Source organism: Canis lupus, chromosome 34 (assembly GCF_011100685.1).
Source record: "Canis lupus familiaris isolate Mischka breed German Shepherd chromosome 34, alternate assembly UU_Cfam_GSD_1.0, whole genome shotgun sequence".
In the NCBI taxonomy this organism is placed as follows: domain Eukaryota; kingdom Metazoa; phylum Chordata; class Mammalia; order Carnivora; family Canidae; genus Canis; species Canis lupus.
The window spans coordinates 18899499-18912067 of record NC_049255.1 but is presented as its reverse complement, the minus strand read 5'-3'; the positions used below and the strand labels follow the sequence as shown (position 1 = coordinate 18912067).

Below are 12569 nucleotides of genomic sequence, written 5' to 3'. Positions count from 1 at the left end.
TTTGTCAAGCAACATGGTCTTTTTAAATTTTCTTTCAGGTTTTTCATATGAAAAAGATCCCCGGTTGTACTTTGACGACACTTGTGTTGTTCCTGAGAGACTGGAAGGTAAGTAGCTCCCTCACCTCCCCACCCCCTAGTTTGTTGCTAAGCTGAAGTGTCAGAGATGTTAGAGCACCTCAGGCTTATTCACGCCAAGCTGGCATTAACAATACCTTCGTGCCCAAATTGCCCAAGAAACTTAATGCTCACATATTGTATGTATATCCTCATCCCAAATAGGCAAAGTCAAGCAAGAGCCCACCATGTATCGGGAGGGGCCCCCTTACCAGAGGCGAGGTTCTCTTCAGCTGTGGCAGTTCCTGGTTACTCTGCTGGATGACCCAGCCAATGCCCACTTCATTGCCTGGACAGGCCGTGGCATGGAGTTTAAGCTGATAGAACCTGAGGAGGTAAGCACTGGTGCTGGGCTTGAATGAGATTTGACTGGACGAGGATGATGATGTCTACATTTGTTTACCCCTCCATTGAGGCTTTTTACTGTGTTAAATATGCTCTTCCTTCTCATTCAGATTCTGGCCTGGCCAATGGGCTTGGCAGTTCTCTTCCTATTAATAGGACAGTTTACAATCCGGGGACAGGCAGGGTTCTCCACTGTAGAAAAAGTTTTAGTAACACATCTGCAAAATCTAAAGAGTGAGACCATGAAGACTTATATCCAGACAGCATCTGTTTTCCATGTTGGAAAGTCTTTTTCAAGGGTTGTTTCGGTGATACCAACTTGTTTTGGTGTCGGGCCTCATGTGTCACAGGATCTATTTGAGGCTACGTGAACATATTATATGAGATTTTGGTAATATAAGATGCAACTACCCCACTGTATATTTCAAGTAGCTCTAACCTAGAGAAATAAAATGATCAGAAGGGGATCAATCTTAGGAGCTTAGGTTTTTTTTAGGTGTATCATGTGGCATCACAATGGTTGAGAGGTGGCCCAAACCTTCATTATTTTAATAGAAAAGAAACACTGTTTTTTTGCCCAGAGCTATTGACAGAAAGGCCTACAGACAGACATATTTTCTCTTCAATGGAGAAATATTAGAATATTAGATAACAAAATAAATTAAATCATGTTCTCAGTTTGGCATATTCCAAAGGCATTGATTTTAAATTTGTTTGATTTAGAATCTAGAGAGATTATAAATGGAAAAAAAAAACTGCCTAAAAATCTGAGGTATGCTTCTTTTGGTACTGTATACCTAGGCATTCTATATTAAATCAGCAGAGCAAAAGGTATCTTTGGGTTGGATGTAAATGAAATGGGAAAAGACCTCTTGGAAGGCATTTGAGCAAGAGGTATGGTTTTAGATATTCGATTAAGTCCAGGATGTGCCTCAGCATACCAAGGGGATAAGTTGGTGTGGGGATTAACAGCAGAAGGTAGCCATTTGGCACTTGGCTTGGAAGAAGAAAATAGTCTGAAAGTTAAGATGAGAAAAGGAGACTATGTGAATTGGAAATTTCTAAAGAATCCCAGCTGGTAGGAGGATAAAGGAAGGTTCCACTACAGGCAGTTATAAAAGAAGATACGCGGTATTCCCTGTCTCATTCCCTTCATCAAATTGAAAGTGTGTAGACATGTCCTATCGTAAACAGTTTCCGCTAAGACTTTTCTCCCTTCAAAGCCAGAGTTTGGTACTATTGTGTTTTTTTGAAGGTTTCTCCTGGGCCAAGTCATGGGGAAATGGAGCTGTACCGGGGAGCCAGCCACCCCACATTGTTTTCCTCATAACATGGTCTGGTTGATACGAGGCTTGAAGAAAGGTTGCCTAGACTCACTGAGGCTTTCTGCATGCAAGTCTGTCATGTGGGCCGTCCTTATTGATTTATCTCATTTCACAAACAGGAGCTTTTATTACTTTATTGCCACTGCCTCAGGCCTAAGCACAGGCTGTGCAGCTGCAGGTAAACCTGGTTATGACCCTCTGTAAAGCTGTTATTGAATCTTCTGCTCTCCTACCAGCGGTAAAGACAATGATGAACAGATGGTAAAGGGCCCCTGCTTTCGTACTTAATAGAGAAACTAATATTAATCCAAAGTGCTCCTAAATGCCAAGGGGCCGAGTCACATGCAAGGCCTGTGGTAGCTTTGCACCTCCCTGGGTTGACTGGACAGCTTCGTTTTTCCAGGAAGGACTTCTTTCCACCCTACCTTGAAATCCCCCCAGCATGCTGCCAACTCTGAGGGTTCCATTCTCGGATATTCCAGGACTGCTTCTGTTCCGCGTGCGCACTTTGGCCTTGGGACGTGAGGCGTTGGTTGAGCTCTCTCCCTACTGGTTGTATAACTTTGCCGTCCCCACTCTTTGTTAAAGTCAGGAAGATACCAACTCCTCGAGAAAGCTGTAAGACGTTGTCATGGGGGGAGCTTGAAGGGTGAAGCGGAGGAGGAAGCTGTTTGGGACGTAATTGTAGGCAGCTGTGTGGCTGAGTAGTGCACTCTGGGTAATTATCCATAATATCCATTACACTGTGCATGGAAATTGTGGTTTTAGAACTGCGTTTTGGCAGGCCCCCTAATCAAATGTCTTTTGATAGTCATCCAGCTTAGCACCCTCTCAATTATGACTGACTCGGCTTTAATCTGGAGCCATTTTAACTGTGAATCTGCATTAATGAATATTTTGGGGGGTAGGGTTGTTTGTTGAACATGTGGCAGATAACTGATGCCATGGGGAGGTTTAAAAGGATGGGCTGCTAGAAAGAGCCGCTCCCTGTGCTGTGGCTTGCTCTGTCTTGAAAAGGGAGGAAAAGAAATGTGAGTTTTTTTAACTCTTTCTGCCTCTGTCCTCAAGATGCCTGTTTTCAAAGTAACAAATGGGAAAGTGAAAGAGCTGCTAACAAGCTATAGCCTGCTCCCCACCCCCCAGAAATGGGGCAGCCCTAATTTCCAGCAGCTTGCAGTTGTGCCGCATCATGCATTACTGTAGACGGAGCAGCCCTGGGGAGGGCTACTGAATCACAGGGCCCTGGCCCAAGAGGATGAGTCAGTAACTATGGCTACCAGAGCTGCTTGGAAGCCGGTGCAGATACAGAACCTCTCTCCAGCAAGCTATTGCATATTCAAGTGACAGCAAAGAGAGGTCAAGGCTAAAGTGGAAAAATATTCCAGAATTGATTTCCACCACTGAATATAGTAAGACGATGAGGCCGGGCTTGCTTTCAGAGTCCCTACATCACTTGCGGGAGGCTCACAGCAGTTCAAGGACAGCTTCATAGTGTCATTTCTTGTGAACAGGGTAGGAGTATTGGCTTAGCAGGTCTCCCTTTCACCACTGCTTCTGTTGGTTTAAAATGTTTATCTTCACCAACCAAGGGATGTATTTTTGGTTAATTGTGCCTTTTTGGCTATTTCGAAGAGAGATTTGAATGGGTGCAGTGTGGAGAAAGAAGGAGAGCCAGGGACATGGTGCATGCTGTTGGGGCCCAAGGCAAATGAATGGAAACTTAACTTTCACATGGTCCGTTGCAAGGCAGGGAGGAATCATAGCTATTGAATTATTCTAATGTAATTAGGACAGACGCATTCTTCCTTGCTTATCAGATCATTTCTGGTATTTTTTAAAGGTCATTTTAGAATCCTGATTTCAGAAGATGTTGCTTTCATTCTGCCCAAATGCTTTAAGGAAATACTTCAAGTGAAATGCTTTTTTATGATCCTCTTTCCCATTTTCAGTCTCCCTATTTCCCATTCCATGTTAACATCTGTTTTTTTAAAGATCAAAGGAATATAATTATTTTGATTTTTTTTTTTTAAGTTCCAGAAGTGACCTAAAATATTCAATACATGACCCCTAGTTTACATACATTTAAAGACCTCTGAGGAGGCTCACATTTCTAGAGTTACTCCTCTCCTGCATGGACAGTCATCCTTATAAGTAGGATTTGGATGTTGAGATGCTTGAGGACAGAAATTGCTTGGCTATCCTGACAATTGGGTAAACTCCACTAGGAAGTTTTCTTGCTATATGGCTTCTTTGCCCAAAGCTCCAATTACATCTCCCCATCACTGCACCTCAGGTGGACTGGGTTGGATATAATGCACTTCAGAACTGTTTGGGAAGCCCTGTTAATTTTTCATTAAGTGGATAATGGTGCTGCATGTTTTAATGTCCATTCTGCAAGTCTGCTGGGAGCGGGGGGGTTGGATGGCAGTGGGCTGGAATGATCCGGTTCCCCCTTACTCCATGAGCTGCAGTAAGTAAACAGCTCCCAGCCCCTCGCCAATCTTATTAGAATTGAACTTTTGCTCTGCTGGCCCATTAGCAACTCACTAGTGTGTTTCTAATGTTTCAGGAATGACCATTCTAATTATTCCTTATTGACTGCTACAGAAACCATAGCACTTAATGGCAACATGTTAATGGTCTATGGGTATTGGTCAATAATTCATATGTGGAGAAACAGTAGAGAGCCTGCTTCCTCTAGGACATTAGCCAAGCCCTCTGCAATCTTAAAGTGCTAGGATTCTTCGCCTTCTAGATCTCACCTCTCTTAGTGGTTGTGACTGAATCATCACCTTTGTTGAATGTTTGGTCTTGAGGGAATCAAGTACTTTTGCATCCAGGTCAGGGAAGTGGACCATTGACCAAAGCAGTCAGATTACAGAACTCACTCTCCTGGGATTGGGAGAAAACCACTAGGCCCAGGGAAGGAGTTTCCATTGCTCTCTGCTTCTTATCTCTTTAGGTTGCTCGGCGTTGGGGCATCCAGAAGAACCGGCCAGCCATGAATTATGACAAGCTTAGCCGTTCTCTACGCTATTACTATGAAAAGGGCATCATGCAGAAGGTGAGCAGTTACTGGGCCACTCTGACCACTTTCAAGGAAAATGTCAAGGGCTTCTCTAATACGACTTTTTAGAGTGGCTGGGAGAAAATGTGAGCCTCATAAGTGATTCTGGGGTAGGAAAAAATCCTGGGAGCACAAACTTGAGAGTCAAATGAGATATAAAGACCATTTTTAATGCTCTTGGGTACACAAACTCCAGAGCTTGCACATGGAACATACTGTAGGAAAATTAGGAACTCTGCTTTACTTAAATTGCCTCTGATTATAAAAATGCCCAGAAACATAAGCCAACAATTATATCCATAAAGGAGTATGTGAAGGAATCAACTTGAAGGCCTCTACTCCCATAAGAGCTGAGTTGAAGTCTTTAGTTGTCAAAATGCCTAGACTTTTAAATACCTTGATTTAATACTCTCAATAGTGTTAGAGGAGTAAGGAGATCCTATTTCTCTTTAAGAACCTATAGAGGGATGCTTGGGTGGCTCAGCAGTTGAGCGCCTGCCTTTGGCTCAGGGCGTGATCCTAGGAGTCCCGTGATCAAGTCCCACATTGGGCTCCCTGTATGGAGCCTGCTTCTCCCTCTGCCTGTGTCTCTGCCTCTCCCTCTCCCTCTTTCTCTCATGAATAAATAAATAAAATCTTTAAAAAAAAAAAAAAAAGAACCTATAGAAAAAACTGGAACTCAAGTTTAAAAACTCAAGGTTTGTAAAATGGCAGCAGAATCACCTAGCACCGGGTCTTTTTTTGCAGAATAAAGGGTAGAGCAGATTTTGAGGAAGCCAGTACAAAATCCTCATTGGGATGCATGGTGAGAGACCACAACCTGAAAATCCTGTGGATAAGCAGAAGATGGGAATGGTTAATCATTGGTTCATCTTTCTTAGCCACCGTATTTTATGCCGTGCTATTACCCACATTCTAGCATTTACACATTTAGGCAGTCTGGGTGGTGGCCAATAGGATGCACTTGGTAGAAGCAATATGGCCATTGCCGCTGAGAACTTGCCTATGCGGAGACCAGACTTATATTTCCCATAGCAGATGGTAATGTGACCCTATATTCCTCTCACCACCTTAAAAAATATTAAACAGCTTGCCATGAGCCTCTGGATAAAGAAGTAAAGATAAAGTTTTATAGACTTTCTGGTGGTTCATAAGACTGTAAGGCTATTCCCGGTCTGGACTGGACACCATCATCTAATTCCTGTTTCCTCACTCAGACTTGACTGCTTTCATTGACAAGGCCATCTTCTCTTAATTAACGTAGTATTTGTTTACCAAAGAATATATACCACATGTATATAAGTTATCAAGCATATTAGGAAATGAAAAAAAAAAACACCTATTAAACTATCATCCTATTTAAAAACTAGAACATTCTTAATGCCTTCATTACCTGGCCAGACAATCATCACTCCCAAGAATCTGAAGTCCTGAGGCTGGGTCTCTTTTCCTGCTTCCAGTAGCACCGGCGCACATCTCTATCACGGCCCTTCTCTCTGTACTGTAAACTACTCATTACTTATCAGCATCCCCCACAGGAGTGTAGTAAGCTCCTTTGGTGTAGAGCTGAGGGTTTGACTTCAGTGCTTGGCACAGAGTTGATAGATAATCTAAAATGGGCAGTCACTCGATTTCTCCTTTTTGTAAAGTGTACAATTCAGTGTTTGTTTTTTTAAATATTTTATTTATTTATTCATGAGAGACACAGAGAGAGGCAGAAATACAGGCAGAGGAAGAAGCAGGCTCCATGCAGGGAGCCCAACATGGGACTTGATCCCAGGTCTCCAGGATCACACCCTGGCGGCACTCAACTGCTGAGCCACCCGGGCTGCCCAATTCAGTGTTTTTTTAATTTATTCACAGAGTTGTGCAACCATCACCATGATCAATTTTAAAACATTTTATCACCCCAGAAAGAAACCCCAAATCCATTAGCAATCACTTTCCATTTTTCCCCAAACTTCATGCACGTGCATGCGTACACACACACACACACACACACACCCCTTTTAGTGTTAATACTGTCAAGTGGAATCCTAAAATTCAGGAAGAAGAGCTGTTACTCCTTTGCTGTTCCCAACTCCAGATCCATTCTGAGGGAATTTGACCAAGATACAATAACTTGAACTTCTAGCAGTGAGTTGTCCCTATGACTAGGGACTTCAGTTGTTTAAGGAAGTAAAAAAGAACTTTATTTCTGAGAACAAAACAGGCAAAGAGTACAGGAAGGCACAAAAATGAGGCTTGGATGGGTTCAGATCCTAACATTCCCACTTATTAGTTGGATGCTTTGTATTAACCTTCCAAAGCTTCTATTCCCAGTAAAAGTGGAGATTAAAAAACAAAAAACCCTGCTATCCTGTAATTTCACAGGATAAAATATGTGAAAATGTTCCAGAGATAATAATGTGCTATCCAATGTGAGGGATTGTTGTTACATATATTACATGACCCATGAGTAAAAGAAAACTAATTAAAGGTGAATGATAGCGTGCCCGTATGGGGAGAGAGATAGGAAAGCTGTAGTCCCTTATCCTCCGTTTTAGTGACTGAACCAGGTTGGGAATCCATCCATTACTGGCCCCTGATCTCATATTATTTCCACTGTGCCCTTCTGCCTCACTCTTTTACGTATACATACTGGCTTTAGGGGTGGGGTGTCAGAAATTCAGTGTAAATCTGTAGCTTAAAAAAACCAAATAGGGTTGATTGGTTGTGTACATCAAGTTGCCACTGGGATCGAGTCCCATGTTAGGCTCCCTGAATGGAGCCTAACATTCTCCCTCTGCCTGTGTCTCTGTCTCTGTCTCTCTCTTCTCTGTGTATTCTCATGAATAAATAAATAAAATCTTTAAAAAAAAAAAAAAAAGAATGACCGAAGGGTAGGGTTAAACTCAGCCTTTTGAATTTTAAGCCTAAAATGTTCATTTTATCAGTAATTTTAGCGGCCTTCCCTTGCCCCTTTGTATTACCCAGGCAAAGCACTTTATCAGGTTTGATTATCAGTGATAGTTGTCCTCTTGCACTGATGCTAAACAACCAGCAGAGAATGGGTGACCCCGTTGACCTGGATGGCTCATCAACCACATCATGAGGCCTTAGAATCAAGAACTTTGGGTTCTAATAATACTATAATGCAGAAAATTCATAAAAAGGTAGTTAGCAGTTCTTCGGTGTAACAGAACGATAGAATGCATAATTTAAAACCCTAGGTAAGCCAAAAAAGCAATTCTCTTTGGCTTTGGAACACATTTAAATTTCCACAGAAGCTCTCTGGTCAAATTCCTAGCCCTCCAAAATAACAAAGCCGTACTGTGAAGACTGTGAACCTTGGAAGTAACTGAAAACATGGTCTTTCGGCCTTTCACTTTTCAATCCTCCTTGTTCACACCGAGCACTGGCCTCAGCATAACCTTTCTTTCTAAGCTGTGAGTATAACACACTGAGAATTTTCCTCTAAAAGAGCCTAAGTAAATAAATAAGTAGGTGAGCCTATCTAGTCTGAATTTGAAATTCAGATATCTTCAACTACTGAGCTGTGGTGTCAACAAAACACTCGGCAGATAACAAGCCCCCAGGACTTATCAGAATAAATCTCAATGATTTGGACAATCAGCTGCTAATGAGCCTCCTTTGGTCGCTGGCTCCTTGAGACCTTGATGAAGGACAAACACCTGGTTATCCTTCCCTTGGTTCCTCCGCCGTCCCCCTCGCCCGCCCCATGCCCTGTTCCAGCTGGGCCTGAGAAGGTGTGTTTTTCTCTCCCAGGTGGCTGGGGAGCGATACGTCTATAAGTTTGTGTGTGACCCGGATGCCCTCTTCTCCATGGCCTTCCCTGACAACCAGCGTCCGTTCCTGAAAGCAGAGTCCGAGTGTCACCTCACCGAGGAGGATACCCTGCCCCTGACCCACTTTGAAGACAACCCGGCTTACCTCCTGGACCTGGACCGCTGCGGCAGCCTCCCCTACGCCGAGGGCTTTGCTTACTAAGTTCCCGAGTGGCTGAGCGGCCAAACCCTAGAGCTAGCAGTTCCCATTCAGGCAAACGAGGGCAGTGGTTTTGTTTGTGTTTTTGGCTGTTCCTAAAGCTTGCCCTTTGAGTATTATCTGGAGAACCCAAGCCGTCTCTGGATTGGCACCCTCAAAGACAGATACCTTGGCTGGGGAGTGGGAACAGGGAAGGGGCAGAGAAACCACCAAAAGGCTGGTGCCTCGGCTCTGATCCTGACAAGGTTTCTGGGAAGAGATTGCAGTGGAGCCTCCTTCCCATGGACACTATATATGCAAAGCAATACCTTGTTCAGGGTAGTGCCCACAAACCAGGACAGAGTGTGTGACAATCTGCATTGATCGTGGACTACTAATTGCCTTTACATAGAAGGGCTCTGATTTGCACAATTTATTGAAACAGAAATGACAGACCCATAGAACAGTAGGCTAAGAAGCTGGGAAGGCTCAGACCGTGAAGGGTTAAAAAGTCTATCTTCAAATTGGGAGAGCTCTTCTAGCTCGAGCTGCAATGTTTCCCCTCGGTCTAGAAAGAAGGGGGGAAAGTCAGAACAGCTGTTCCCCACTCCATGGTTCTCAAATACTAAACCGTTGCGACTCTTGGGAACCTTCTAGCCATGTGGTCACCAAGTAGAACAAGCCCCCTTTCTCTTCCCAGTCACACGGCTGTGTGTGTGGACGGCTTTCATTTTAGAAGGGTGATTTACACTTTTGACAGTATTTTGTTTTGCTTTGATTCGGGGGATTGTTTTGTTTTGGTGGTTGTTTTGGAAAACCAGTTTATAAACTGATTTTTGTAGTTTTGGTATTTAAAGCAAAAAAAAAAAACAAACCTTTTGGTAACTGTGCACTGCGTCCTAAGCAGGGCAGTGCCGACTGATGACGCTGCAGCTTGAAAGGGGCTTTGCTGGGGGCGCCCCCTTAGCCGTGCACAAGCCCATTCTATTGCCTGCTTTGTGCTTTCTGCACCAGACAGCCTGATGGAACATTTGCACCTGAGTTGTACATTTTTGAGGTGTGCAGGGCAGCCCGGACACACCACTTAGATTCTATGTGTATAGTTCCCCGTGTTTTCTAACATGCCCTCTCTGGAAAGCATATGTACATAATACATGTCATGTCCATTCGAAACCTGGCCACCTGGCGGGAACCCTGGGGATTTCTCCCCGGGCATGACCGATGACAATTTCCATTTCATCCATTTGTTTTGTTTTCTTTTTTCTTTTTTCTTCAATTCTTGGACTTTCAACCCTGCATATGATTCAATAGGGTTTGAGATGTACATGTGACACTGACAGGTAAAACAGTGCTAGCATTTGAGTTTCCTGCCACCTTAAAAAAAAAAAAAAAGTTTACTATGATTACTGTATTATATCAGAAAAGTTTTAAACCACCCAGCTAAAGCTATGTGAAAGTTGGCCTCAAAGTGGAGAAGTTCTTAGAAGTGGTAATGCCTTGCTGCCCACTCTGCTGATAGGATTGCTCCGCTGATAGGATTCCGTGCTCCCCGCAGCACTTGGCAAGTTAACCCTGACTGCTGGTCCTCATGTGCACAAGACAGTGCTGACTCGGTGAGGGGAAGAAACCCGCTTTGAATTGTTTGCCTCTCAAGGGGGGTGCGTTACAGTCTTCACCAGCCCCCCCCCTTTGACCAGCAGCGGCACATCTGCGAAGAGGTTCATAGGGCTGAGGGGTGCATTTTATAGCTATGAAAACATGAGGTTTTCCTCTATTGGAAGCTAATTAGCCCGCCAAGGTATTGAACCTCTAGCTTGGGCCTTAATTAGCATTGTACTCTAATCAAAGGACTCTTTCCCGACCATATTTATAGCTCTCTAACCTACACATAGTCTATATATAGATGCATATTTTACCCCCAGCTGGCTAGAGATTTATTTGTTGTAAATGCTGTATAGGATTTGTTTTTTTCTTTCTTATCCTGGTTTGGGTTTTCTTTTTTTGATGGATTTATGCTGTCTTAGCAAGTTTGAAAATAACCCTCTGTAGCCTGAGCTCCCCCCTTCCCTGCTGTAACCACGGGGCCTGTGCTGGTACGGGACACAGGATGGCGCATCACCGTTGCATTCCCATTGGACTCATGCACCTCCCGGATGGTTTTGGTTTTTTTTTTTTTTTTATTTGTTTTGTTTTGTTTTATTTTTGCTTCTTTTCCAGAGTGTGGAAAGTCTACAGTGCAGAAAGGCTTTAACCTGCCAGTTGATTTGAAATACTTTCCCCTGCGCAGGGCCGTATGCATCCTGCCAAGCTGCGTTATATTCTGTACTGTGTACAATAAAGAAGTTTGCTTTCAGTTTACCAAGTGCCTGAAACCTGCCTCTTTCTTGCTCTCAGTGGTCTAATTTGAAAGCAAGCAGAAGCCACCTGGCTTTCTCTCTCCCCTTCCCCCCAACCCCCATTCTCTCTCCTTCCCTCTCAGCTCTTTGGCCTTACCAATGGACTGGAGCTGAGAGTACTTAGAGGAACTATTACCTGGACATAGAAGTGCACAGTGCTCTTTGGCCTCCCCTCTTAAACTCTGGCTAAAAATGGAATCTGAAGGACTAGGAGATAGAGAGGTCCTCTTCACATCCAGTAGTAAGCTGAGACTACCCCATCCCCTTGAGCCTGCCTACCTGCTCAAAATTAGTAACAATTTTTTTTAAGATTTTATTTATTTATTTATTCATGAAAGACACACAGAGAGAAAGGCAGAGACGCAGGCAGAGGGAGAAGCAGGCTCCAGGCAGGAAGCCTGATGTGGGACTCAATCCCAAGACCAAGGATCACACCCTGAGCCAGGGGCAGGTGCTCAACCGCTGAGCCACCCAGACGTCCCTAGTAACAATTTTTTTAAAGCCTAGCTCCCATTTGGATCCTAGGTTGTGTGAATGATGACTGACTAGGCTAGGACTAGGAGTTCCAGAGTAAGTCTAGCTTAGCCCCCTGGATACATTCTTGAAAAACCAGGAAGCACCTAAGAAGTTTATTACTAATTCTCCCCGCAACAAGCTTTGATCTTAACAAGTAAAATTTTTACTAATATCAGGCTGCCTGGAGAACCACCACAAAGGCTTCGGAAAGTCTTGGCCTGTTTTTTTCCTAGCTGTGGGGCAGGGAGAAATTTCTCTTCCCAGTTTGTCTCCTCGTGGGCATATATCGTGTGGGTCAAGTGTAGAAGGGAATATCCATATACAGAGTGCAGGGCTGTGTGCAGGGCTGGGTCTTGCCGTGTTGCTCTTTCACTCTATTCTGCACCTTCCTTTGGGCTTTTCAAGACTCCTATTACAGTAGAGAATTAAGTAGAACCTTTTTCCAGGGCTCTGACAGAGGGCTTTCTGTAAGTTTATCTACCGTCTGTCTTTCACTGTTTTACAAGCCAGTGAGTGTACAAACATCGGAGACTGAATCGGAGCTGGTGAGGCATGAATGCCTGCCACATAAACCCATTAGCTCTGACAGATGAAGAAAAGACGCTTGGGGAGAAGGCAGGGGAGCCCAGGACAAAGCGAACTCTGCCTCTCAGCTTCACCACGATAAGGCTCTGACAGTCAGCTTCCCATTATTCACGGGCTCATTATCCAGCCTGGGCCCAGACCCAGATCGTTAACCTAACGCGGGAGGTCACCAAACACTGGGCCGCCCTTACAGCATTGGGCGCTAGGCTAAGGAAGCCCAGAAAATGTGAAGTTTACTCTTCATCGAGGTCCC

General features: G+C 44.0%; 1 protein-coding gene across 1 annotated transcript in view; it reads left to right on the top strand.

Annotated features, from left to right (window-relative positions):
* Positions 1 to 11178, top strand: part of ETV5 (ETS variant transcription factor 5) — a 59520-nt gene extending 48342 nt beyond the window's left edge. The window contains 4 exon segments of the mRNA XM_038583633.1: positions 39 to 107; positions 282 to 451; positions 4749 to 4850; positions 8622 to 11178. Coding sequence (XP_038439561.1) covers positions 39 to 107; positions 282 to 451; positions 4749 to 4850; positions 8622 to 8843 — 563 coding nt within the window. The 3' untranslated portion in view covers positions 8844 to 11178.
* The last annotated feature ends 1391 nt before the right edge of the window (positions 11179 to 12569 follow it).